Source organism: Plecotus auritus (assembly GCF_963455305.1).
Source record: "Plecotus auritus genome assembly, chromosome: 6".
NCBI classification, from domain to species: Eukaryota; Metazoa; Chordata; class Mammalia; order Chiroptera; family Vespertilionidae; genus Plecotus; species Plecotus auritus.
Genome location: NC_137773.1, coordinates 130,991,916 through 131,019,862, shown reverse-complemented (window position 1 = coordinate 131,019,862; position 27,947 = coordinate 130,991,916). Strand labels below are relative to the sequence as shown.

The window sequence follows — 27,947 nt, the reverse complement described above, 5'->3', positions numbered from 1 at the left end:
AGAACAGAGATTGTGACTTATTCAGGGATGTCTTCAATGTGTAGCATAGTTGCTGGCACATAGGTGCTTAGTAAAGGAAAACCAACTTAATAATTGTAGCAAACGTTTATTGAGCATGCCCTATGGCTAGGCACTGTGGTGAGACTTTATCCCTATGGTCTCACTTAAGCCTCATAACGGTCCTTTGACCATTAGGGAAGAGTGAGGTTCCTGAATCAGAGATGAGGAAGGAAGCTGAGCCTGGGACAGGTTAAGACACGGCTAACACGCGGCAGCCCTGCAACCATGAGGCAGTCCGACTCGGAGCCTTGCTGCAGGTAAATAGGTACATCGCCCACTCTCGCTCTGAAATCTAATACCTGCCCATTTCCACTTTGTCCAACATGTCTTCTATACCCAGTGTTGCCTCCCTGTCTCTGGGGATTTTTATGGTTTTATCATGTCCATGATAAAATTTTTAAATTCCCATGCCCATATATTAAATTTTTATTTTCTCCTGTTAATCTGTCTCTGTTAATTTGCTTATTAGCCCAGAAAGAAGAACTTAGAAGGTGGGAAGAAAAGTATTAATAAAAAAATATCCCATTTACAAATGGGGTATGTGAGTGTGTACATACATGTGTGTGTATGAGTGTGTGTGTAGTGGCAAGAGCCTGCACCCCATTTCACAGAAAAGGAAACTGAGGTTAAGGAACCCCTCTCTGTGGAGTCACCGGACCAGCCTCCCCGACAAGCTAATTCTTAGAGGCAGAATATTTTTAACATGGACCCATTTACCCCATTTTACAGAGAAGGAGGCAAGGCTCAGAGTGGAGGTGACCTGCCCAAGGTCATGAAATTGTCTGCCTGCAGATTCCTACCCTCCTCGCTACCCTTTAAGTGGCTCACATGACAGGCATTGGGCTAACTGTGCAAACGGCATGATCTCAAGGAATCCTTGCAACCACCCAGTGAGGTAGCTCAATTGTGGTCACATTTTATAGGTAAGAACACGGATGCTCGGAAAGGTTACATAACTTGCTCAGCTCACCCCATGAGTGGAAGAGCAAGGTTGGGGCCTTCTGCTGGCTCTAAAGCTGTGACGAGGCAGTGCTGTCCAACAGAATGTCCTGCGATGACGGAAATGTCCGATATTTGTGCTGACAATTCAGGAGTCACTAGCCCCCTGAGAATATTTAGCGCTTGAAATGTGGCTAGTGCTTCCAGGTGTTAGTCTTCCTTAATTCTAATTAATTTAAGTGGCTTGTATCGGACAGGACCACCCTAAGGGGTCCGGTCAGGAGGAGAAGAGCTGCGGGGCACAGATGACTGAGCAGCTGCCCTCGTGGGAAACCATCGAGCCCACCAGGAGGGACGCGCTGGGGAGGTCCTGACAAAGTGCCCACAGAGCCAGCTCTCATTTTGGGCTCCAGAACCAGGCCGGTGGAAAGAGCCGGGGCTTCGTACTCAGACATGGCCTTCACAAGTCTCTTAACCCAAGCAAGACTCCGTTTCCTCACGTATAAAATGCTTTAAAGATGAAATGAGAGAATACACAGAATTGGCATTTGATAAGCTATTTAGTGGTCATACTATTATCACAATTGATTTTATGGATTATGGGCTCACTTTAAAGCTTTTATGTTTTTTCATTATATAATGGTAAAGCATATTTATGATAATACTGGTAATTTAAACAACACCAATGGGTATAAAGCCTGACCTAAAAATCTCTAAATACTTTACCCCCTCCCAGATGAAACCATTGTAAGTGTTTCCTATGGCCCTCATCCAGGATATGTCTCCACTTCCAAAACACCTAGAACAATTCCAATCTACCCTTTTGAAATGCACAAAAGAGACCCCACTAAATGCATTATTCTTCAACTTGCTCCTGTCACTTTAAGAAATCTCGAGGGCATTTTCCCACATGTGCAGGTTCAGATCTACCGCATTATCTTCCTGTTTGCACAGTGCTTCCCGGTGAAGGTCATTCATGACTAATTTTGCAGGTCCTTCCTGCTGGACATGTAGGTTGTTAACCATTTATTTTGCTATTGCGAGTGATGTTTCAAGGAGCGCTTTACACACGTCCTTCAGTACGTGGACAAGAGCACTCACCCAGAGGGGCTGTTTTCACCAGTAGAACCCCGGGGTCAATGGCTGGGGTATTTTAAACCGTAATAGACCTTTGCATATGTACAATGTCACTTAAAACCTCTCAGGAGCACTGAACTTTAAAGGAATGTTCTAATATGTTCTTCTGAAAAGACTCCTTAAGTCATGCTAGCAATCACCCCTGGAATGTATTTATTGGGTGTGTTTGGAGTTCTGGAGAAAACCGATTTTTTCTTTAAGCAGCTCTGGTTTCTAAAGTCTCTGTGGGATAGGGATGTGGACAGGGCCAGGAGAGGGGACTTAGCCAGGGGACAGCTGCAGGTCAAGGAAATGATCCCCACTAACCCCAGCCCTGGCTGGTTGCTGGAGCTGAGGGCCAACACTCTCCTCCCTGGGAGGCCAACCCAGTAGGAAGCAGGGCTTTGCTGCTTATGAAATAGCACCCCAGGGAGCCACAGCCTGGGGCTCTGGTGGGGGAGAGGGAAGGGAGGAAACACCCAGAAGGGCCTCGCCAAGGACTAGACAATGGCGGGTCCCAGTAGGTGAAATCCAAACGTCCCACAAACGTAAGAAAAGATGCTTGGCCTCCCCAGAAACCAAAGAAGTGCACACTCAGGCAACAATGGAGTATTATTTTTCACCTATCAGATGGGCGAAAATTAAAACAAAATGGTACCTCGTGCTGGAGTGTTGATACCTAGTGTGGGTAAATGGACACACAGGTGCACTTGTGGAGGGAGGGTCGCTAGCAGGAAACTGGCTTTCTCAGGTTGATACTATCCCATCTCTAGAAATGGCTTAAAGGAAATAACTGAACAAATGCACAAGGGTATGTGGACAAAGATGTGCATTATACAGCATTGTTCATAACAGCATAAAGATTGGTGACAAGGCAAATGTCCAGAGGTAGGGAACTGGTTAAATAAGTGCTGTTATCGCCATAAAATATAGCAATCTGTGGCTAAAATTGATGCTGTAGACTTGTGTTTACTAACCTGGAAGATGCCCACAGAAGTGGGGAAAAACAGGTTATAGAATAGTATTTGTAGTTCTATTTTTTGGAAACAAAATTGGTTATATGTATTATTACATATGTAGTGTTTTGCTCTAGATTTAGTGTTAAATATATACACACATATAAATAATATATATGTTTACATGTAGATATATGTGTCTATGTGTGTCTATATATGTATATAATGTGAATTTACATAGTAAATGTTTGGAAGGATATGAATGAAAATCTCCTCAGTGATTATATTTAAATGGTGGGAAATTTTTTCACGCATTTAGTCATTAATTCATTTTTATAGTTCTTTAAGTTTCCCGAGGGTTTTTCTTTTTGGCAATGAACCTGTATTGCTACCATAATAGGAAAAGTAATTTGTTAATATTTTAGTTTAGAAAGCGATGCCTCGGTCTCAGCTGTATTAGCCAATCTAAATTCAAGACTGTCCCAGCTCTTGTCTGCTTTAGAAGCCCCTCGGATCCCAGGCTGTGATTACAATAGTAACGATGAAGAGGAGGAGGATAATGAGGTCCATGCACTGAGCACACACTGCATCCAGGCATTGGCTGGCACTTCATGCGCATTCTTTCTTTGGATCCTCACAGTGGCCTGAGTCACAGGCACTCTCATGTCTCTGGATTTCCTAGGAGAGCCTGCAGTGGGGACTTTGTGCCAGTGGTGCATTGAGGGAGAGCTCTCATGGGAAATCTGTAAAGGAGTCAGGGAGGGACGCAGGGTGAAGCGGGAAGAGAAGTTAAGCAAAGATGTGGGTTCAGCCGAAGTTTAGTCTTAGCCTGATCCCATGGGAGCGCTGGACTGTACATGACACCACAGCACTGCCCCCCTTCGAGGCCAGGAGGCTGGTCACTGGCGTTGGAACGATGGGGAGGAATAACCAGGGAGATGGCATCAACCTCCCAGGGATCTCTGGGTGAGGCACCTCCCATCAGCCAAGGGCCTTTGTTCAGAGAAGAGTGCAGCGATTAGCAGCCAATGCTCACAGCGTTGTAATTCTTTAATTACGTCGGGGGATGGGTATTCTGGGTCAGTAAAGGGGATCCAGGTGGAGCACCAACCTCCTACATATTATTATCCCCATTTTACAAATGGGGAGTGGGGGCTGTGGCTCAGAGAGGTTAAATAACTTGCCCCAGGTTCCCCGGCTAGTAAGAGATAGAGCTGGGTTTTGAACTCAGGTCTGAAGCCCTTGCTCTGAGCTCTGAAACGAGACTGCTGGTGATTTCACCGAGGGCAAGGAGATTGGCTATCCTCCCACTATCCCCTGTCCACCCCTCCAGGTTCCCCCCACCTACTCTCTGTGTTTCACATTGGTGTCTTGGCTGATGAGCAGTTCCAACGTGGGGTTTTGAAGAAGGCAGCCACAAAAAGCCTTTGTGTTTCTGCAGAGGTCCCTGAAGGTTGTCGCTGGTGGAGCTGGTTGCTAGGAGACATTTCTCAAGAAAGGTTCCTTTGGAGAATGAGCTCAGGCTCTGCCCACAGACCCACGTATTACACCTGGGAGAGAGACATCAGCGTGTGTTTCCTGCCAGGGATTGGAAGTAGATCCAATTCCTTCTCTGACTGTTTTTTTCTGGGCCCCAGCTTGGAGCATATCCTGGCTGGAAACAGTTTCTGTGTGAAACAAACTCCAAACCCTGGGGACACAGAGCCCTTTGGGATGACCTGCCCACTCTCCCCATTATGTAAACGGGGAAACGGAAACACAAGGAGTTGAGAGACTCACATAGTGAGTTAGTGGAGGGGTCCTGATTCGTCTCTGTCATTACTGCACAAGGCAGCTCCTGCCCCCCGAGTCCTGTATGGTGAGACAGCAGGAGCTCAGTGTGTCAGGACTGGCTGCGTTTCCCTTTATTCATCTTGGGGCATCAAAGCCTTTGGGGGGGACAAATGATTACTTTGCTCAAATGGAGATGAGCAGCTGGCGTTTACTAGGCATCTACTATGTGCCCAACCAGGGGTTAGGGGCTTTAGCATCTTCACCTGCTAAATCTGACCTCTGCACTATCTTGGGGTCAGTTTCTACTGCCTTTTTTTTTTTCTTGACTAAAGATCACCTTTTGTTGTCTCTTTGTAGGTCTAGAAAATTTTGATCGTATACTATATGTGGTATGTGATGAATTTTAGAGACTGGATTGTTTTCATCTTCTGAAGAGTGTCACATTTTGTTTTTGCAGGCAGTACAATTACTGGCTGATCCCTTTGAAATCCCATGGGCTTAGTTTTCTACTTCGTTAGGGAGGATTCATGCAAAGTTCAAGCTATTTCCCAAGCCTTCCTAACTTGGCAGGACTCACTCCCAAACTCTCCCCTCTAAGGGTCTTGAAGGATTTGGCTTCAGGCTTTGTTATGGCAGGTCCAGAGCAGCCCCTCCACTGGAGCTTGGTCCTCACTCCGAAGGCATGGCCTTTCTTGTTCAGCTCGATGCCTGGGATGAAGGTCTCTCCAGTGACTCCCAGCACTGCTTGACCTGTAGTGACTTCACTCCCAAGCTCCTAACAGCTGCTATCTGGTAAACCTTGGACAGTCTCACCCCAGGCACGTGTAGCCCAGGCTTTGGACAAAGACTTTTGGGTCCTGGGACCCCACACAGACTTCTGGGGTCCCCCTTTTCCCACAGATTCCTTCTGCTTTTGTTACCCCAGTGCCCCAAACTCTGACCTTTGCCTCCTAAGCTCAGAGGGACTGTCATGCTCTATTGGGTGTCCGTTGCTCTGTGCCATGCTGGTGCAATTATTTCAGGAGAGCCCAGGTGAGGAGGGGGCTCACCTAGGAGCTTTCCTCCCCTCAGAATCACAGCACCTGTTCTACACTGTCTGCTCTCCACTGCCTGACAACAGTTGTCTATTATTCTGTAAAGTGTTAAGTTATTTTTGGTGGGAGGGCTGGTCTGGTATCTGGTCCTCCATCATGGCCAGAAGTCAAAGTCCAGCTCACACCTAGGTTCCCTCTGTCTTCACTTGATTCTAACAATACACTATGGCAAAGGTGGTGGCTTGTCACTCTCACAATTACGGTAGCACCAGAGGCCCATTGCATGGAATTCACGCACTGGGGGGCTCCCCTCAGTCCCTCATAGTCTGGGATGCCCTTGGGGGATGTCTGACTGCCATGGAGGCGGGAGTGGCTCCCACCACCACCACCACCACCACCACCGCTGTGCTCACCAGCCGTGAGTCGGGCTTCTGGCTGAGCAGCGTCCCCCCCCCCCCCCCCCGTGGGAGCGCACTGACCACCAGGGGGCAGCTCCTAGTTGAGCATCTGCCCCCTGGTGGTCAGTGCGCATCATAGAGACCGGTCGTTCCGCCGTTTGGTCAATATTAGCCTCTTATTATATAGGATATGTTTTCATTTGTGTGTGTGTGTGCGTGTGTGTGTGCGCGTCTGTCTTGCCAGCATGCACAAGCAAGAGATTCTCCTTGCTGACTTGGTAAAGTGAGCAGCCATGCTGAGAAGCCCACATGGTCAGGAACTGAAGCACACTTGTTGGGAATTGTTGGCAGCCTCTAGAACTGAGGTCAGGCTCCAACCAACACCCAACATCTGGGACCTTCTGTCCTACAACCACAGGAAATGAATCCTGCTGCAAACTGATGGAGCTCAGAAGCAGATTCTTCCCCAGTTGAGCCTCCAGATGAGGACACAGCCTGATGGCCAGCCCCTTATGAGACTGAGCAGAGGACACAGCTATGCCAGGCCAGGACTCCAGCCCATGGAAATCGTGATAAAGAGTGTTGTTTGAAGCTGCTGATAGCATGATAATTTGTTACTACAGTAGAAAACCAGTGCAATGGGCTGTGGAGAGTGAGAGACCCGGGTTTGATTTCTGCCCTGCTTACCAGCATTGTGACCTTATGTGAGTCACATCACCTCTCTGAGCCCAGTTTTCTCATCTGCAAACAGGTGCAGACTTGAGAGAATTGGAGCTAGTGATGGAAAGCACCTAGCACATGGTCTGGAACAGAGTAGGTACTCAATAAATAGTGGCAGTTAAGAGTTATCATGATTTTAAATTTTCTTGTATTTTCCTAAGTTTTTTGACACCTATCATGGATTGCTTTGGTAAATAGAAAAAAAAATGTTTTTCTTAAAATAATTAAGGGGAGAGTTGACTTATGTAAGAGCCCAGACCTAGGCAGCGTTAGAGCCAGTTGAAGCCTGAGAATCCTTTCTCATACCTGAAATAGCAGCAGCAGCAGCAGCAGCAACAACAACCCTAAGAGCCAGGCCCCTCAACTGTACCCAATCTACAAGGTGATATAATTAGTCCCATTTTACAGATGAAGAAACTGAGGCTCGGAGAGGTTGAGTCACTTGCCCAAATTCCCACAGCTGACAAGTGGCAGAGCTGGGATTTGCCTCCTGCACCTGGAAGGAACCAACTAGTGACTAGTCCTAGTCCACGGCCTCCAAACCTGGCCTGGATTCTCCCTCCCCAGACCCCCGAGGAGGTGGCCTGAGGGACACCTGGGTTTTCTGGAACGGGGCAAAGGCAAGGAAATCAGCAGTGAGGCCTGGCCCCAGATCTCATTACGCCTGGGGAGATCGCGTTTCCCCTGTTCCGGCGCCGTGGGCAGGGCAGAGAAGTGGGCAGGCAGCCACTTCCCTGGTTATTCAAGTAGAAAATTACAGGTGCCCAAAATAGCCTGGGCATTCTTTTATTTATGAATAAGCAGCGAGTCTGTGGAGCTGGACGGGGGGTCACATGTATTTCTTTCCACTGGGCACCTTCTTGGGATCTGCAGGGATCCCTCTCTCAGGAAATGGGGAGCTGGCAGGACTGGGAGGGCGCGCTTTCGGGGCGTGGGTGTGGGAAAAGGAGAACCCAGGCCCCACCAGGCAGCTGCTGGAGGAGACCCCAGTCCTGAGGGCCCGCATTCCCTGGGGGTGCAGGGAAAGGGATGGCAGACCTGGGTCTGTCCTAGCCACCCCCTCCTTGTCCTATGACCTTGGACAAATGGCTAACCCCTCTGGGCCTTCATTTCTTCTTCTGTAAAATGGGATGAGTTTTAAACTCACAGAAAAGTTTGTTTTCTTCAGAGCATAAAATTAATACTTGTTCACTATAGACAATTAAGAAAGTACAAAAAACCCCACAACCCACAAAGATGACCATTATAACCCCACATTGCCCTCCCCAATTATATAATCTGGATTCACATTTGGCATATATCCTTCCAGTCTTCTTTGTACGCATGTATAAAATATGTAGATGGCTGGGAGCGCCCAGTGCCTGAGCCACTGTGCTCTAAAAATGGAACCCTCACATAGAGTCGGTCAAGAAACCTGTATTGGGCACTGCCCTAGGCCCTAGGCTCTGGGCCCCAGCACCCGCCATACCCTTCTTCCTGTTTCCAGCCCTCTGGCGATAACCTCTGACTCTGAGTCCCCCCTCGAAGCCATCTGAGGGGCTATGAGGAAGGAAAGCTACTTCGCAGGCCCCAGACTTGGATGTGGGGCCCACGGTGGGGTCTGAAGTCCCCTGGTAGGGACATCTGTGACCTTCCCCTGCAGCCAGCCTGGTGCACAGATGGGCTGGCCTGGGCCTGGCTTATCAATCCCGGTCTCTCCTCCCTGGAGGACTGGAGGGGAAGCTGCTGCCCTCTCCCTGGGCTGCGTCTTGACTAAATGCGTAAAGCACTCTGATCGGGAGCCTGGCACAGAGTGCAGTCCGTACACCTTAGCCACAGACACAACTAGTCCATCATCATCATTCCGAGTTGGGAGCTGGACAGCCCGAGGCCATTCCCGTTTGGAGACTCTGATCTGAAATGAGCCAGAGGAGACAGCAGGATGGAAGTAACAGCAGCACTGGTGGCAACCACTTCCACTTATCAGGTACAACACTGTGGGCAGATACTGTGCTGAGTCATCTCGCTGCGTACAGCCGCCAAACTCAATGGTTCTCTTCACCCCCATTCATAGATGAGGAAACCGAGGCCCAGGGATGTTAGGTAACTCTCCCAAGGCCACACAGCTGGCAGGTGGCAAACAAGGACTTTACTCCAGGTTTGTCTGATGCAGGACCCCTCACCCATGAGGCTGAGCCTGTCCATATGAGGAAGGCCTGGTCCCGGCCCCTGGGGAGCTCACTGTCTGGTGGCAGAAGCCCAAACTTGGAACTCTCCCCAAGTTCCCTGGGTTTGCTGAGTGGTGGAGGGTGAAGGCTGTGGATTCTGGGGTCAGCTGTCTTGATCCCTACTCTGACACTTCCTAGCTCTGTCATCTCTTAGCTTCTCCAAGCCTCAGTTTCCCATCCGGAGAATGGGGATAATAAAAGTGTTGCTGAGAGGGTGCAATTAGATAACATAAAGCTCCTAGCATAGGTTTGGGGCATAGAAAATGCTCAGTAAATCCAGCTGTTAATAACTTTATCACTGCTATTCCCAGAAGATGTACTGAATTTTCAAGGGCCACTTCCCTTTCCACCTGAATGGTGGGCAGAGCGGGGGCTGGTTTAGCTCCAGGAAACTGGTCTTCCCCGGAATATGGCGTTGGCTGCTTTGTATTGCCCTTGGCCTGGGCTGTTGCAGACACGGACCCCAATGTGAAAGGAGGTGGCAGGGCAGAGGGGTTGTGCCCCAAAGTCCCTAACATACGCTCTATCCACTCTACTTCCCCTTCCTTGTCAGTATGAGGAACCAGCAGGGTTTTCACAGCAGCCCGGCCCTGTACTCCCTGTACTCGCAGAGAGGGTGCTGCTCTGAGCAGGGGGAGGTGGAGCAGGGCAGCTGCAGGACCAGCCAGGCCCATGTGGCATTGGCCCACCTGGACGGCTCCTTCCCTCGGGCAGATACTCTTGGTTTCTGCAGCTCCTGTTTGCAGGCAGGTCCCTGACGGAAACTCAGCTCAGGGCCTTGACAACTTGGTTGGGAGAAGCAGGTACACTGCTGCTTCAGGGCTTGAATCTGGGCACTGATTCCTGGGTTCACCACTGGCCTGCTGTGTGACCTTGGACAAGGCACCTAACCTCTCTGAGCTCAGTTGCCCAGCTGTGAAATGGGGATCACAGGGGCACTGACTCCCTGTAGTTGTTGTGAGATGGTCCATGTAAAAGACTCTGATGGTGCCTGGCACATAACAATTACCAATTAAGTGGGAAATTATTATTTCCTTGAAACAAAGTTGTTTGAAGCCCTGTGGTCTGAGTGGCCCAAGTGCTCTGTATGAGAATGAAGAAAGGGAGGCGACAGGCCACATTCTGCAGGTTGTGTCCCGTGCAATGCAGGTTCTAGACCTGGGAAACCAGCTCCCTTAAAGAGCTGACATGGCCATGCTCCCTCTTCTTGGTAAGTCTGCACAACCGCATGCGCACAGAGCATTTTGCATCCAAGTCCAAAGAAACCCACCCATAAGCCTAAACGTGCAAGTTATCCCAAGGAAAGGACAAAGGATGCGCACCAAAATATATCTACTAAGAATAAAAAAACACCCAGTACCCCAAATCAAGGATTGGCCAAGCAAACTGTGACCTGTCCAAATTAGTGGAAAACAATGCAACTACGACAAAGGGAAAGGTGCGCATGGTCTGTCTCGGAGTGTGGAGAGGAAGTCATTACGCAGCTCTAACGATGCAGGTGCTGAGGGGGCTGGCAGAGGTCTGCCAGCATCCACATCACGTGTTAGCTGTGGTTTTACTGGATGGAAGGACGATGGGTGATTTTACTTCTCTTTCTTTTCTGATCAGTATTTTCTGATTTTCTACAAAAATGTATTCTATGAGCAATAAAGAATAAAAAGGTATTTAAAAAGGACAGGAGCAAAGTTTACTTTTTTAAATGGAGTATTGCGGAAAGTTTGGAAAATAAAGAGGAAAAAACCAAATCAGCTATACCTCCTTCTCCTCATCCCTATTCTCACCCACCATTCTGCACTGTGTGGGGTCAGGTTTGTTTTGATCGAATAGCAGCTGTACGGAATCCGTTCTCACCGAGGCCGCAACTCTGCGTGACCCTCCACTCCCGCCCTTTGGCAGTGGGAGGAGTTCAGGGATCTGTTTCTATGGCTCTACATCCATTCCCTCGTTGCCTCTCTGGGCTTCAGTTATAGTCTCTTTGGAAGGACACATACTGCTGATGGCTGGCAGCTCCATATCACCAGTCACGACTGCCCCTGAATTCCAGCCCAAGCGAGCGGCTGACTCTTTGGCCAGATAAAATAACAACAGAAATAGTAGCCTTTGGTTGAACTCCTACTGAGTGCCAAGTACCTATTGTGTTCAATAGGTTCTTTTATTAACCCATTTCACAGATGAGGAAGCTGAGGCCAATAGAGGTCAAGGAGGTGGCCAAGGTGACAAAGTTAGTGAGTAGGGGAGCTAGTAATTAAACCACAGTTCTGACGTCACAGCCCAGGCTCCTAATACTATGCTAGAACTGACTCCAACTGCTGACCTCAGGCCTACCATACCAAGCTCCTTGGCCTGGTTCTGCAGCCCCCATCAACCTCTGCCCTGTTGTTCTCAATCCTACAGCATTCACACTTGCCCTGGCCCTGCCCAGAGTTGCCTGCCGTCCCCTGAGTGGTGGCAAGGCCTCTTTCCCTTCCACCTGGAATACTGTCATCCTCCTCTTGGTCTGGCTCCCTCCTCCAGGGCTCTGCTTAGATGGCACCTCCTCTGGGAAGCCTTCCCTGATGCCTAGGGTTGGGTACCCTTGGACCATTACCTCCCTGTGAGGGGTGAGCTTGGATGAGAATGAAGAAAGGGAGGCGACAGGCCATCATTCTCTACTATCTTTTAGAGGGAACCAACTTTTGGCCATATTGATTTTATTATACATTTGTTTTCCACTTCTTTAGTTTTTGCTCTGTTTTTTCCTTCTGTATTCTTTGGATTGATTCTATTGTTCTTTGACCAACTTCTTAACTTTGACATTTAGCTCATTAAATCCCAGCCTTCTTTTCTATCTGCGTTTAAGGCTATAAACTTTCCCTTAAATGTCATTTTAGCTGCATCCCACACATTTCAATTTATGGTATTTTTATTATCATTCAGGTCTAAATATCATCTATATTGCTCTCTGACCCTCCCCATCCCTCCTAAGGTGCTCAGCCTCCACAGTTGCCAAGTCCTTGCCCTGGGATGGTGGAGCCTTTGCCAGGCAGGAGGCAGATGGCAGGAAGCTTCAGTCCTTATGGCCAGTCCCTTCTGGCTCAGCTCCTATAGACACCATGATTCCCTGCAGCCTGTGGCCCTGGGGAGGCAGCCCGGGCTCTGCGGCCGGAGGCTCCTGGCTGGGGCAGAGCGGGCCAGGGCCAGAGGAGTGCTGCAGACTGGGCCAGCGAAGTCACCCTCCCTCTCCAGTGTCCACCTGGCTGAGCCTGGCTGAGACATCCCTGGAAAAACTGCCGCTGGAACTTTTCATGGACTCTGGGCCACTCTGGAGTGGCAGGATCCAGAGGAGAGGGAGCCGTGAACCCCTCCGCTGCTCGGGCCCAGAGCAGACGCGCAGGGAGGTGACAGGGCTAAAACCAGTCCCCGTGCCACCAGGTCCTGGGCGGGCTTTTGCAGTCCTGCTGGGGATTTTTTGCATCAATGTCCATGGGTGGGTTGGCCTGTAATTTACAAAAGTTAAAATTTTACAGGCATAAAGTCTGCCACATCATTCTCTACTATCTTTTAGAGGGAACCAACTTTTGGCCATATTGATTTTATTATACATTTGTTTTCCACTTCTTTAGTTTTTGCTCTGTTTTTTCCTTCTGTATTCTTTGGATTGATTCTATTGTTCTTTGACCAACTTCTTAACTTTGACATTTAGCTCATTAAATCCCAGCCTTCTTTTCTATCTGCGTTTAAGGCTATAAACTTTCCCTTAAATGTCATTTTAGCTGCATCCCACACATTTCAATTTATGGTATTTTTATTATCATTCAGGTCTAAATATCGTCTTGAATATTTTCTTTGGTCAATTTACAAGTGTTATATATTCCAAACATATTTCAGTTTCTTTTTTACTTGTGTTATTGTCTTTAATCATGCTGTTGACACACAATGATGTGTCTGATTCTTTGGTACCTGGACTTAGTTTGGAACCTAGCATGTGGAGTATTTGTACATGCTCTGTGCATGCTTGAGAAATATATAGGCTTCTAAATATATCTTTTAAACCAAGTTTGCCATTTTCAAAAAAGAAAGCAAAACCATAATGAGATACCAATGTACGTCTATGAGCTTTACAAAAGTGAAGATGTTTGAAAATAGAAAATGTTGCTAAGAATGTGGGGCAGGGCAGCTGAATACAGACAGTGTGGTGGGAGGTGATTTGTTATCACCAGTTTGGCTTTTTCTAGCAAAGGTGCGAAGGATGGTATTTCAGTTACTTTTCCTCAGTTGCTATTTTTTTGTTCAACCTGGTGTATAATAACTCGGATCTCTTCACTGTGGGGGTGTCGTTCTCCTATGGGGACTCCCACGTAAGAAAAACTGTGTAAGCCTTTTTCCTGTTAATCTGCCTTAGGTTGATTTAATCCCAGGCCCCGTGCCGACCCTGAGGTAGAGGTAACGTCTGGCATCCTGACAGGTGAGAATGTATGTGCCCTCTGACCCAGCAGCCCCACATCCTGGTCCACACCTGGGAGACACGTAGACACTCTGAGACACGCACAGGGAAGCCCGCTGCAACATTTTCACGATGACGTTCGGGGAACGACCGAGTGGCCCCAGCAGTAGTGTGGCTAGGTGGTCGCGGCACATTTGTACAGTGAGACACTATCTGACCTTGCACACACCTTTCAGATACACACAGCACCGTGCATGACCCTCAGGAACACATGGCAAATGGAGAAAGACAATTGCAGATGCCACATCCCACTCCCATTTATGCAGAGGTGGAATCTCAACACTATAGGGCTTTGTGCCCAGGACAGGAGGGAAGGTGGCCTCTGAGAGGGAGGAGAGGGGAGGCGTGGGCAGGCCCCAGGCTCCTCCCAGGTGATGCTCAGGGGCTTTTTTCTTTAGCTAAGTGGTCAGATCCTGGGTGTTTGTTGGCCATGCTTCATCAGACTCTAAATATGCATATTTTCCAAGTAGTCTTTTGTAACTAATATTTAGTTCAAATGATTTAAAGAATTTAATAATTATAACACAAATTTGTTTATCTATCCACAAATCATCTTTGAGGAAGAATGTGACAGATCTTACGCGAGGACCAGCGTATGCTCTACTCTTTCTCCAGGAAAGCCTGGACCCGATTATGTGAAAGGACCCAAGTGGGGATTTTGGAAGAAAGACAAGAACTAACTTCAGGTGTGACCTCAGTGGGGCGTCCGAGGGGCCAGGGCTGAAGCCGGCTCCCGGGAGAATCCTGCCTGAAGGAACTCGCAGGCCTTGGGATTTACAGCGTGTGCTTGCCCACAATGGAGGCTGCCTGGACGGCACGGCCCTGAGCAGGCCTGGAGGCTGTGACGGGCGAGCCAGGGGTCAGACTTGCTCTTCTCAGGGATGCCAAGGGACAGTCAAGTCCCCAGCCTGCTGGTTGGCAGAAACGACATCGGCCATGAGTTTGAGATCCTGCTTTTTCTTCCTCTGCCCCAGGGCTGTTGACGGTAGAAGGCTCCTGGGCAGGAGCATTCTGTGGCACCAGGAAGCGGGCAGCTGGTCCTTGGGGGATCTCCACGCTGGCATCCAACCGTAGTGATGGTGGAGAATGCCATGTGATCTTACGATTCCCGGGAGCTGACGGGGAGGCCTGTGAGGAAGGCACCTCTCCTAATCCCCACCTGCCGGCCATTCATGGCGGCCGTGCCGTCTGGCTCCCTGAGCAGACTGACAGCTGAGTGGCCCTGGGGCTGGGCTGCCCTCTGTGCCCCAGGCCCGGGGCAGCATCTGGCTCCCAAGTGGATGTTCAGGGCATATCTGTGGAATGGAGGAGTGAGTTCCCTGTCTGGCAGCTATGGGTTCACTCATGCCTGTTATGTGTCCGCCCTGTGCTGGGCTCTGAGCACCCAGCGTGAGCGACAGGCAGGGCCCCGCCCTCACGGAGCGGAATGCTGGTTGGGAAAACCAGATGTGAAACAGTTAAAGGAAAAACCAAATGGCAGCCAGCTCGGAAAAGCCAGTCCAGGACTAGGGACCGGGATGGAGTTTCTTTAGCTGGAGGGGTCAGGAGGCCTCTCTGAGCTGAGACCCGAGGGAGCCCGTTCCGGGGAGGCACAGGAAAGATCCACCAGGGGTGCTTTTGCCACATCGTGCATTTGCCATGAACATGCCGCACTGTATGTTCCCCAGAGCTCGGGCGCATCAGGACAAGGCCCTGGTGGCCCCTCAGAACAGCATCACCACCCAGCTTCTGCCCGAGTTTCTAAGGTTCTCTTTGTGACACCCCTATGGGACATCCCAGGCCTCATCCTGTGTTTCCTTGAGACCAAGCCAGGCCCTCCCAGCTTCCCTGGACAGGCCTGCTGATTTTTTTGGCCTCCTCTTGGATTTTTAGATCACAAAGCAAAGTCCCAGCTCCTGGCCCTTTCTCTCCGCCCTGGGCCCTGAGATCCGATCTCTCACTAACAAAGGCCCTGTTCACAGGCCTAGGAGACACAGTGTTCTGAAAGCAGATCCCTGGGGCCCAGTGAGAGTGTTTTTGGGTTTCTGCCTCCTCAAAAGCCGGCTTTGGATTTGGCCCCTCCTGCCCCACCTCCAAGCCCTTTCACGATGGAAATTAAATTCGACTGAACTTTATGTCCCTTCTCCAGTGCTGCTCCCAGCGGGACTGGAGCCACCACGGGCTAGTGACTCGACCCAGCAAGGTAGAGATTTATTCTGGCTTGAGATGCACAGTTTCAGCCTGTCATTTGAAAAACAAGTCACTGAGAATGTGGGCTGAGGAGCCAGATGTATATGGGCTCCAGCCCCAGCCCTGGTCCTCGCTGACTGTGACCTTGAGCAGTGAACTCAGCCTCTCTGTCTGGGTTTTTGCATTGGAGAACGGGGACCTCATACCTCTGAAGCTGGGTTTGTGGTGAGGTTTCTGTGGGAGTTCAGTTATTGGAAAGCATTCTTCTTATTTTTTTAAATGTTTTTTAAAAATTGATTTTAGAGAGAGAGAGAGGGATAGAGAAATAGAAATTGGATGAAAGAGAAACAGCGATCAGCCACCTCCTGCATGTCCCCTACTGGGGATAGAGCCCGAGATCCAGGCGTGTTCCCTGACTAGGAAATCAAACCTGGGACCTCTTGGTTCATGGGTGAATGCTCAACCATTGAGCTATATTAGCTAGGCAGGAAGGCATTCTTATTTTTATCTTTAAGAAGTACCCATTTCACAGATGAGGATAGAAGCCTGAGCAGAATTGTGGCTGCTTAAGCTTCTGAACCTTTTGAGAGGTTTCAGTCCCTCTTGTGGGTGTAGGCCAAGGCTGGGCTGTGCTGTGTGAGGTCTCTGCAGCCCTCGGTGTGGGGGGCGGGGGAGGAGGAATCTGAAGGCCACCTTGCATTAACTCAGAGATCTCTCCCGACTCCATTACAACTGTGAAGTGGGGAAGACAACCTGGGCCAGGCTGCTGAGAGGGGCTAAGGACATTGCACGTGCCCTACATCTTTTGGGGGTGAGGGTTTCCCATTTCCTTTCTCCCTGACTCATTTACCTCTCACCCATGGTGTAGCACAGCTGCCAAGCCTGATGGGGGGTGGAGGTGGGGGTGGAAACTTGGAGCCCAGGGAGGTCGATGGTCTCGCCGGGGGTCACTAAGGACCCCTGAGGCAAAGACTTTCATGTCAGTGGGCAGAGAGGCCTGCACTAGGAGGTCGTGCATGGGGCAATGAAAAAGAATGAAAGAAATGTCCTTTTCTCTCCCATCCAGGAAGGAGATGTGGCCCTGGGCCTGAGGGGGGTTGAGTCGGCCCTCTTGGCTCCTCCCCTTTCTTACCTGGAGGCCTTAAAACATCTGGGAGTAGAAAACGGGACGAGGTGGGCACGGAAGGTGAGGTCAGGAGGACAGATTTGGGGCTTCCTCCGTCTGCTCTCAGGGGACCGCTCTTCCTGTCTTTATCTCTGTCTCCTTCTCCCTCTCAGTCCCTCTCTTTCTCTCACCTCCACTTTGAATAATTGAGCAAAAGGAAGGAGAGAAAACAAAAGTTCATGATCAAGAGACTGAGGCAGAAGCACAGTTGGGGTTGGGGGTGCGGTGGCAGGGCCAGCAGGGGGGTAGCTGGGGGAAAGGGGAGTTACAGCCCCACTTGAACCAGCCCCACAGCAGTCCCTACCCCAGAACCGGGAATGAGGAAGAGGAGCTGGCAAACCAAGAGGTTCCCTCAGTTCCTGGGACGGGCCATGCCCCGCAGACCTCCGACATGCTGGTGTGGCCCCGGAAGCTGCTCCCAGCACCGCCCCCCACCACACCCCCCCGGCCTGTTAACCCTCTTTATTCTTCAGATCACAGCGTGGGCATCCGAGAGCTCCCCTGATTGCTCTTCTCCCTTGGAGGTCCCCGTTCTGTGCCCTGGGTCCTCTGTGTTTCCCTCATGAGAGCACCTGGCACCTGCCCTGTCATCACCAGAGACTTCTTTCTCTACTGATGGGCTGTGCACTGAGGACAGGACCTGGGGTTGGTCTCTGGTGCCTGGGACCCTGGGACCCAGTAGGTGCCCAGTCTGTGCTGGTGGAATGAATAATGAACAATCAATGAGGACTTTGCATTTGGCCAGGAAGTTGTACAGGTGAAAAGTGTGTGTGCGTGCATGTGTGCGTGCGTGTGTGTATGTGTGCATGTATGTGTGTGTGGGGTGTGTGTGCGTGTGTGTGGTCGGCAGGTGGGAATTTGGGTCAAAGCCTGAAAGCTATTGGAAGGCAAGGAGGGGGCGTGTGGGATAAAGGACACCCTTCCCCCAGCCTGAGGCCCTGTGGGGGCCCTTGCACGAGCTTGGTCTTTAACTCCACCCTGTGTTACTTCCAGGGGATCCAGCCTGCCTTTCTCCTTCCTCTCCTTCCTGAACTTATTGAGCACCTATTATGTGCTGGGTACCAGGGACACAATGGTGAGCCAAAAGGCAAATGCAGTGTCTCTCCCCTCATGGATACATCACAGAATTACACGCGAAATTACAACTGTGGTCAGAGTGATGGATATTATTGAGATCATAATGGGATTTGCCCTGGTCTGGGGAACTCAGGGCGAGTGGTGGTGCCCTGGGGTCCCTGAGGAAGCCTTATGGCTTCTAATCTCTCCGCCTCTTCCCAGCTGCCCTGGTAATCTGCAGGCCTAGTGAAACCTGAGTCCAGTTCTGCAAAGGCACCTCTGAGACCAGCTTGTCCCCTCTCCCCTGCCCTAAGCCCCTCCCCCCGTGTAGATATTTGAGATCCACTCAGGGAAGGTTTCCTAGAGGTGTCAGCTGAGCCAGCCTCTGTCTTCTTTTTCCTCCTTTGATTTCTTTTCCTCCCAAGCCAGGCTTCCAGCCATAAGGATGGAGAGGAGAAGTTTTTTTGGAAGAGACGATTGCAGGGAGTAAGTGGTGCCATTGTCTACTTACAAAGCGACCTTCCTTTCTCTGGGCAGACCTGGCCAGCACCTGCTCCAAGGCTCCCCCGGTGGAGGTGCCCTGGACTTCCACCCCACTAACCCTCCGCCACTGCTTTTTGCAGGGCCCGAGCTGTCCACCTGCTCGAGGCAGCCCAGGGCACCCAACTCCTGGACCAACCTCGGGGAGGCCAAGGGCGGAGGAGAAGGAAAGCCCACCGGGTGGCCTCGGGGACAGGAGAACTGTCTTTTCCTGCCTCCAAAGGCCACCCTGCCTGCCCTCAGATGCCCTTTCAGCTGCTGCCTGCACCCCTGCAGCTCTCCAACCCCACCCCTGTCCCTGGCTTCCCCAGGGAAGACATTTCAACACCAACTTCTCCCAGGGTTTCTGGCCAGTTCTGAGGGCGGTGAATGAGGTGGGGGGACAGTTCACAGTGAAGGGAAAGACAGTGTCCACCGATTGGCTCAGGCACTGGAGGAAAACATCCAGGGGTCTCTGATCCAGGGGGTGACCAGATGGAGAAAAAGGGGAGCCTGGGACTGAGTGGCCAAGTCCGGGGTTTGGAAAGCCAGGCTCACCAGGCTCCCATGTGTACGTGTGCCTCATCCCAGATCCCAGGAACGTGGCCCCACACCCATGCCCCTGGCTGGCACTAATGACCGGGGCCTGGGACCCCTGCCGTCGCAAATGCACTCAGAAGGATCTTGTGCTTGGAGTAATCCCTGTTGTCGCTGTCTTATGATTCGTAATAACTTTTGAACAAGGGGCCCCGTATTTTTGTTCTGCACTGAGTCCTGCTAAGGACAAAGGGACAAGGTCCGTGCCCTGAACTCCATCTCTGCCCCCAGCTGCGAGGTCTGGAAAGGGGCCCGCCCCCTCCCCAAATTAACTGCCGTTTGTCACCTTTACCACAGCTGGGAATCATTTACCCGAACCCCTCAGTTCCCATATGGGGAAACCGAGACCCAGAGAGAGAGGAATGTGTCCAGGTGCTTCGGGCACTTCCTCACTTAAGCCTGACACCATAATGCCAATGTCGGTGCTCTTTTCACCCCCATTTGCAGATGAGAAGCCGGGGCATGGACACCCAGGGAGTGAATGCAGAGCTCAGCCCACACCAGGCCTCCGCCCTGGCCCGCCTGCTTCCCAGGAACCCTGAGCCTGACGTGAGGGTCTCAGCTTCCTCTGCTGTGGAATGGGGTGGAGGTGGTGGGGGATCAGGGATAAGGATGCAATGTGCCTGCCTGTGGGAGTGCCCACTGGCCGGGTGGACGTCAGTGCAGCCTCAACTCGGCCACTTCCTCACTGGGGACCGCTGAGCCTCAGTGACCTGGTCTATAAAATGGGGATGAGAACAGCAGCCTCCTCCTGGGGCCTCTGTGAGGATGGTATGAGGAAAGTAGGTGGAGTGTGGAGCTCAGTGCCAGGTGGGGTGAGGCCTCTGCCCTGAGGCCCAGAGCAGGCAGGAAGGGCAGAGGGCTCAGCCATGATGTGGGCGTGGCAGCCTCTACCTCGCTGGGGTGCCTGCAGGGAAAGCAGGTGAAAACACCTGGCTTAGTGGCTGCCAAGGGGGGTGCTCATTAGCTGAGACCCCCCCCCCCCCCATCCCTCACACCTTGTGATGGAATATCTGTCAGCTGTGCGGTCAGAACCCAGGACACACCTGGTCCAGGAACACATACAAGAGCAGGTGGGCGGGCACCGGGCCTGGGACTGTGGGTAGGCGTGTGTGTGTGGGGGGTGGGGTGGGGGGGAGTCTAGTGGCACCTGGTGTGAGTAAAGACTGGCAGGCTGAGTGACCTGGGGAGACAGGGCTCAGTGAGGGGCCTGAGCTCTGCTTTTGTTGGGGGTGAGGGCAGTCCTGACAACTTTCTCTTGTCCCCAAGCCTCCCATTCAGGGCCCTTTGGGAACCCAGCTGAGGAGTGGGGTGCTTGGCCCCAGCTCCCCTTAGAGAAGCAGTCTGAGGGGGTGGGCAGGGTTGGGTCCACGGTGGGGCACGGACAGGGAGAGCCTCCTAACGAGGTCCTCACGCCCCACTGAGCTGGGTGCCAGCCAGCGGGAGCCATCCATCATCGGGGATCATTGTGCGGAGAGCCCGCAGGGCCCAGCCCTTTGTGTGCCTCCTGGGCTCTGCGAGGACAAGCACCCTCGCCAGGCCATTCATCACCTCGGCCACATCGCCCGCACTCCTTCCCGTCTGTTTCAGCCAGGGAAACTTCCTGCTAATGAAGACGGATGCAAAGCGATGACGTTTTGACAGACATCAGCAGGCAGAACACAGGGTTGGTTCAGGGAGATGAGACAGCTGCATTTGGGGGCCCAGCCAGCCCCCTTGCTGCTGAAAGGCCACCTTGAGTGTCTAGAGCAGCACTGAGTCTCCCCCACAGTTCCCTGAGCCCCTGCTGTGCGACAGGCACCTCACCTCGACCTAGTGTGGAAGGTGAAGTCATCCACTTGACAGGGGAGACGGAGCTCAGAGAGGCTAAGCAAGGTGCCCCAATAGGGGTGCCAGGTGGGACTTGCACACTGTTCTGCCTGCGCAAGAGCCCACTTTCACGAGCGCCGCGCTGAAGCCCACTAGCTAAGAGGTCGGGCTCTTTAGACTGCACACCGGCTGCGTGGCCTGGGCCTCTTGACTATTCTCTCTAGGCCTCGGGTTGTTTGGGTAGTAAAAGCACCCACCTCCAAGAGCAGTTGGAAGATCCAATCAGAGAATTAGTGCAAAAGCTAGCGTCAGGGTATTATTTAGTATCAACCTCCTTAAGGCTGGAATTAAGATAATGGTCTGGGGTGCTGAACTTAGGTAGGAAGAGCCTATGGAAGCTTGTGGGCATGTCCGCTCCCTGGGGGAGACCCTGGCTGCTGATGGGGCTGGGGACGCAGCACCCAGACCCTGTGGTCTCTGGATGTTCCGCTGGTGTCTGAGGCCCAGAGGAGCTGCTTTTCCTAGGCCCATTGCTGCCCAAGGAGCTGTGGCCCCGCTGTGCAAGGCAAGAGCTCAAAACAGGCTTTATCTAGGACATGCTGCCTGCACTCTTCTCTCTAGTATCCACACGTGACCAGCTGGCCAATGTTTGCAGCTTCAGGAATATTCCAAACAGAGACATTGTTTCCATGTATGGGAAATATCTTCATTTGATTCTTGCAAAAATCATGATAGTGGTCAGGGTACCACTTTGCAGATTAAAAAATGCCACATCCAAGGGAAGTTAACAGGATGAATAGAAGCAACAATGTCTGTGTTTTGATTTCTGGCCTACTACCCTTTCTGCCACACCCTCAAACTTCTCAAGTTCTCTCCATTCCCTCTGTACGCACCTTGGTCAGAGGCACGACCCCCTCTCCCCCAGGGTGGGACATTATGGTTAAAAGTCCAGCATCCAGCCTACCCCTCCCATTGAACAGCAGCCCTGCCATTGGGGATTTGATCTCCAGCTTCAAGGGGGGCTCTGGTCCCACGGTCCCACGGTCCCACTTCCATCCTTTGCCATCGACAGGTTCAGGGTTCCAGGCAAAGCCAGTGGCCCCAGGGGACAAGTCAGGAATGAGAGCATGACTTAATTTGAGCCAAGGAAATTCAAGAGAACCTTGGCTGGGGGCTTCTGGGGAAAGTCCTGGAGACATTATTGAGCCATTGGATGTCCAGTTAGAGAACGCAGTACATTCCCTTATTGTTTAAGATAGCTGGAGCTGGGGTTTCCTTTCCTCATAGTGGGCAACATCCTAAGCAAATATCTGAGTTATGGGGTTTCCACAGCCTTCTCCTACCTGGAGTCCTCACACGCAGTCCCTGCTCGTCTGGCCAGCCACCCCTGTCTCCACTATGACTATCATTATTTGCTTATGTTCAGTCTCTCCAACCAATAGGGAAGGCTGAGAGGGCAGGGACCTTGCTTCTCCACCCTTGGCCCAGCTCTCAGCACAGGGTGGCACGTACTCAGTGTTTTGTTTTTCTGTGGGAGGGTGGTGTGGGAGCAAATGAGGATTTGGCAGACAGAGTGATGTACCAGGAGAGAGTGCCTTGGTGGACACGGGTCATCTCCACGGCCAGCTTGGTTCTGCCCTTCATGATGCTGAGGAAGGAGACCACTGCCTTCCCGTGTGCTTCTGCAGTTTGGCCTGGAGCTGCCAAGCATTGTGGAAATGCCCTGGCCCAGGCTGCACGGCCCTGGGCAAGTCCTTCCTCTCCCTGGGCCTCAGTCTTCCCATCTGTATAATGGGGAGGGGATTGGACCATATCACCAAGGGTTTTCCAGAGCTTTTATTTTATGACTCTGTGGGAAGGGGTCTGAGGACAGTAGAGTGAACATTATAGGACAAGCGAGCGGGAGAATAAGTGGTTGGGTGCTGGGCATTTTGTTCCACACAGCCAGGCCTGTCACAGACATACCCAGCTGCTGCCTCCAGAAATCCAGAGAGAGATGGGGGGTTGGGTGGGGTGGTCCACGGGTGGGGAGCTGAGGGGGCCTGGCCTGGACTTGCCCACAGCTCTTCTCTGCATTGGCTCCACCACTGACCAGCTTTTCCATCTGCCATTGGGGTGATATTGATACCTTCACAGCCCAAAGGAGCAGTGGTGAGCTCAGAGGAGGATGCAGCTGTGAGAGGATCACATTCAGGAAAAGATAACATTGACTGGGCGCCAGTTTTGTTCCAGGCACGATGTCATTTAGGTTTGACAACATGCTGATGAGGATTATTATCTTTAGCTTATTGAGGCAGAAGCTGAGGTTCAGAGAGGTGCAGCAATCTGTCCAAGGTCACAGAGGATGTGGAGGAACTGAGTAGGGCCTGTCTGACCCTAAGCCCATGTTCTTTTGTTGTTGTTGTTATTCTTCACCTGAGGATATTTTTCCATTGATTTTTAGAGAAAAGGGAGAGGGAGAGATAGAGAGACATATCGATTGGTTGCCTCCTGTGACCCAGGGCTGGGGAACCTGCAACCGAAGTACATGCTCTTGACTGGAATCGGACCTGGGACCCTTCAATCCACAGCCAATGCTCCATCCATTGAGCCAAACCAGCTAGGTTTAGCCCATGTTCTCAATCACAGTGCCCTGCTTCCCCCTGGGAGGGCTTCTCCCTGAATGCAGGGGGCGGGCCAGGGTAGGCATGGCTCTCAGCCCGGGGGCTAGTTCTGACTGACTGGGGGGGAGTTTTGGGATGCTGTGTTGGGAGGGTTTCTGAGGCTTGTCTAGACTTAGTGGGAAAGGGTACCGGGATTGATTTGTGATGTCTGCCATGGTGAGGGAAGTGGGAGAGGCAGTACATGAGACACATTTTGCTATTCCTGGGTTAGACCTTCTTAGGGTCTTTTCTAGGCCCAGGAAGCTGGTCTCCAAGGTGACCTTCTCCCCACATTCACGTTCAGCAGAGCTAGGATCTGGAGACTGAGCTCATTCCCTCGGTGGAGAGGGAGAGCAGGAAGAGTGGATTGGTTGGGGCCAGGGCTGGGACTTGGCTGGGAAGATGGCTCCGGGACTCCGGTGGGGCTGAGTGCCCCACACTGGCCCCTGTAGGCAGGAGTGGGCATTGTGAGGCCAGGAGTAAGTCCCAGGACATTAAGCTTTTAGGAAAGTGACATTGGGGGCTGCTGAGGAAGCAGGAGCAGAGACAGCACTAGGTGGCCCCTGGCTGTTATCTGGCCACCACCCTCATTTTGCAAATGGGGAAACTGAGGTCCAGAGACCTTCCTCCATGGGGTCCTTGATACGTTTTACTTTAAGTTTGAAAAAACGTGGGATGCACTGGGTTGGCAGAAAGTTTGGACTCAAGAAGCACAGGGCCTCCCCCATTTCTTCACCTCCTGCTCCTCACTCCCTCCACTGTTCCCCAACTTTAATGTACTAGGTCGTCATGGGTTGTTTGAAGAGAGAGCCCTGTTCACTAGGGCCCTTGGAGTGTCAGACACCATCTCATTGAGTCTCCCAGGAGATGGGACCAGCCCCTCTTATACCCTAGAGCTGATCCAGAGGGTTCAGTTCCTCACCACAGCAGGTGGGTAGAGGAGCTGGGATCAGGGCAGCCTGCCCGCGCCCCCCCGCCCGCGCCCCCCCGCCCCCGCCCTCCTTCCACACACCACTGGGGCCCCTGTGAGCTGTGAGCAGGAATGGGAATCCCTGGAGAGCTGACCCCGGAGGTCTGGGTCAGCCCCTCCCACACCCATCTCTAGTGCTGGCCCCGGGCATCTACGCCCCACATTCTCATAACCACAGCACTGGCTGTGCTTGCCACAGACCCGCGCGGAGAGCCCAGCTTTAAAGGTGCCGGGTAATGAGCTCAAGAGCATTCTAACAACAACAGAGCACAGTGTACACTTAGCCCACTCCATGCCAGGCACGGTTTCCGACACTTCACATATTTTAATTCATTTAATTCTCTCTGCGAGCCTCTGAGATAATGACTACTATTTCCCCATCTTACAGAGGAGGAAGTGAATTACAGAAAACTTGCCCACGGCCCTATATCTGGTAACAACCGGTTAGCCAACTTGACGATAATGATCCTACTTTTTATCTTGCCCCGCATTCACCAGTACCAACAGGCCCTGGGACATGGCGGGGCGGGGGGTGGCGGGGGCAGCACCCGTGTGCAGGGAGGTAGAGCCCCGTGTGTAAGAGCGGGGTGCTGAGGGATCTGGCAGCCCCCAGGTCAGTCCCAGCGATGGAAAGGCCAGTCACCGGCCTTGCCGAGCCCCAGCCAGGTTTCTACATGCAAATCTTGGCTGTGAGCTCAGGGAGGGGGCGGGTGGGCAGTGCCTGGCTGAGGCTCCGAGGAGCTGGCAGGTGGGGTGTGAGGCTCCCACCTGGCAGACCTGGTCTCCCTTCCTGTGTCCAGGGACCCAAAGGACCCTCAGGGCTCCTACCTTCTTCCCCTGAGTTGCTCCCATGGCACGAAGTGGGCACCAGGCCTGGGTGGGCCTCGGGGGCCAGGCTGGGGGTCCTCCTGCTGGTGCTGAGCTCAGGAGCTGGGGCCCGAGGGGTTCCCTGGGCCAGGGCCCCCTGGCCTCTCGCGGCTCATGCTCTGAGGCACAAAGACGCCTCACGGCTGCTCCAGGGCCTGCAGCTCCTCAGAAGGGCTCAGGGCGATTGGCCTTGACAGAGGGCCTGGTGTCCCCAGGCGCCCACACGCCCTCCTGGGGCTTCTGTGGCTCCTCACACCAGACCCCTGCCTCTCTCTCAGGAAGGAAGCTGAGGCCGCCAGGGTTGGGCAGAAGCAAGCAGTCCTCTCATGCTGCAGCCGGCAGCTCGGGGCAGCGGGTGACATCTGGGCGGCCCGGCGGGCAGGACTTGGCCTTCTTGCAGGCTGGGCACTGCTCACCCAGACGGCGGAGGCTGCGTGGGGCGCCGGGGCACGGGCTGGGAGGCTTGCGTGGGGATGTAAGGCTCAGGCTAGACAGCGCATTAATAATAGATGAAAATCACTTGTGGCCGGGCTGCCCCAGGCAGACACTGAGTGCCGAGCGCTCCATTCAGGGCAGCGGCCGGCGGGGCGGGCTGGGGTGGCCGGCGGAGCTCAGGCAGGGAAATATCTGGAGGCCAGATTCCAGGCCAGGGGACAAGTTCTCAGAGTCCCCCCTGGAAGTCCCCTCCTCCGCACTCGTCAGCCCCTTCCTTCTCTCTGGCCAACACGGGGCAAGATCAAGGCTGGAAACCCATTGGCCGAAGCTGTTTCTCACTGTTGTGTGGGCCAGGGCACACGACTGAACTCTGTGAGCCTCTCTTTCTTCATCCGTGTGTGGGGTCAGATCATCATACCGCTTAGCGTTGCTCTGGGGGCTGGAAGGGGAGGGCGTGTGCAGCAGAAGCCATCGTGTTGTTAGATCATAAATCAGATCATGTCATTCTCTGTTTTGTAACCTTCCTCTTGGCCAAAGAGGCATAAGGTTGGCCCCACCCCTCGGGGCTGTGAGGATGAAATGAGGCAATTCATGTAAACCTCTGCACAGAGCATCTGGACACCAGCAGTACCCCATAGAAGTCAGGTGCTGCTGAGATGATGCAGTTAATAACAGTGACGGTAAACCCGCTGCCCAAGGCAAGTCCAAGGTAACCAGCCGTTAAGCACAACACTTTTCCAAGAGCTGGGCGGGTGGGAGAAGACTTGTCGTGCTTCCCTTCCTTCTGGCCCAGAGCCTGGCCCAGGGAGGTTGTGAGGACTGCGGAATGGGCGTTGGTGGTAGAGACAAGGGTCAGGCACAGATCCGGCTCTGCCCGTGCCCCAGGGGTGACCAGGTGTTCTTGGTGCACACAGGATCTGTCACGTGTCGCTTGCCCTGGGACCTCATTCCCACCACCTCTCCCTGATAGTTCCTGGGTCATACCACTTGGCCCCTCACTGCAGGCCCTTTGCACGTGCGGTTCTCTCTGCCGTCTCTCTCCCGGGACTCCATCTTTTGAAAATTGCATCATTCTTCCCTTTCTATGCTTCAGGCTCGATGGTCACCTCCTCAGAGAAGCTTTCCCTGACCCCCAGTGCAAAGCAGCTCCCCAGGCTTTCTGTTTATTGTGTTTTCGTAGATTTATCAGCAACTGAAATAATATCTTCTCTGTTTCCTGTTTGTCTCCCCACCTGCAATGGCAGCTCTACAAAGACTGGGACCTGGTCTGACTTGTTCCTCAGGTTACCCCGGGGTCTAGAACAGTGGTTGGCACATTGCCATCACTCTGTAAACACTGTGGAATGGATGGAAAATGATGGAGGGTTACATAAAACAGGCGAAGCATGTAGAGTGCCTAGCACAGCCCCGACTCATCGCCAGTGCTCCCTGCACAGCAATGATGAGAACTGTTGTTATTGTTGTTGCTGTGTGTCCCTCCACACCCGTGTCCCCTCCAGCCAAGCAAAAGCATGGCTCCTTCCTTCTGCCCCTCCTCCTGGGTCCCGCCCCACGGCTGCTGTGCCCTGCTCCTTGTCTTTCTGTTCCAGTCATGGCTGGGGCCCAGCCTCTGATTTCCTGTAGTAAGAAGAGCATTCCCCAAGTAGTAAAGGGCAATGACTGAGCGGGCCGTCAGCCAGAGCAGTAAAAATGCCGCGAGTCAACCTGAAGATCAAGCTCCTTTGGCAGCCATCCCCAAAGTATCCACCAGCTTGGCTCTTGGTGGGTGGGAGGAGATAAAAGGGATTTCCTATTTATTACCCTCCATCTCCTTGGGAGTCCTGCTGAAATGTGACTTACGAGCTGCACGGAAAGCCTGGTTGACTGGGAGCCTCCGTTGGCTGAAAGTCTGAAGCCTGGCTCTTGGCGAGATGGGCTTCCGAAATGCAACACTGGACCTGACGCCGTGGGCAGGAAAAATGGGGTGGTGGTCTCGGAGCCTAGTCTAGGGCCTGGCACAGAGCTGGTGGTGAAGGGTCCAGACCAGGTGTTC

At 52.4% G+C, this 27,947-nt stretch overlaps 1 protein-coding gene across 3 annotated transcripts in view; it reads right to left on the bottom strand.

Moving 5' to 3' along the window:
- FAM107A (family with sequence similarity 107 member A) overlaps nt 1-25,929 on the bottom strand; it is a 55,859-nt gene extending 29,930 nt beyond the window's left edge. Inside the window, exon 1 of one of the 3 annotated variants that reach the window (XM_080676880.1) lies at nt 25,442-25,929. In XM_080676880.1, the coding sequence (XP_080533006.1) occupies nt 25,442-25,465 (24 nt within the window). In that variant the 5' untranslated portion in view covers nt 25,466-25,929. Of the gene's footprint in view, nt 1-22,344; nt 22,397-25,441 lie in introns of those variants that run through there. The other 2 variants (XM_080676886.1, XM_080676884.1) reach the window with 2 other exon arrangements.
- Nucleotides 25,930-27,947: the final 2,018 nt, after the last annotated feature.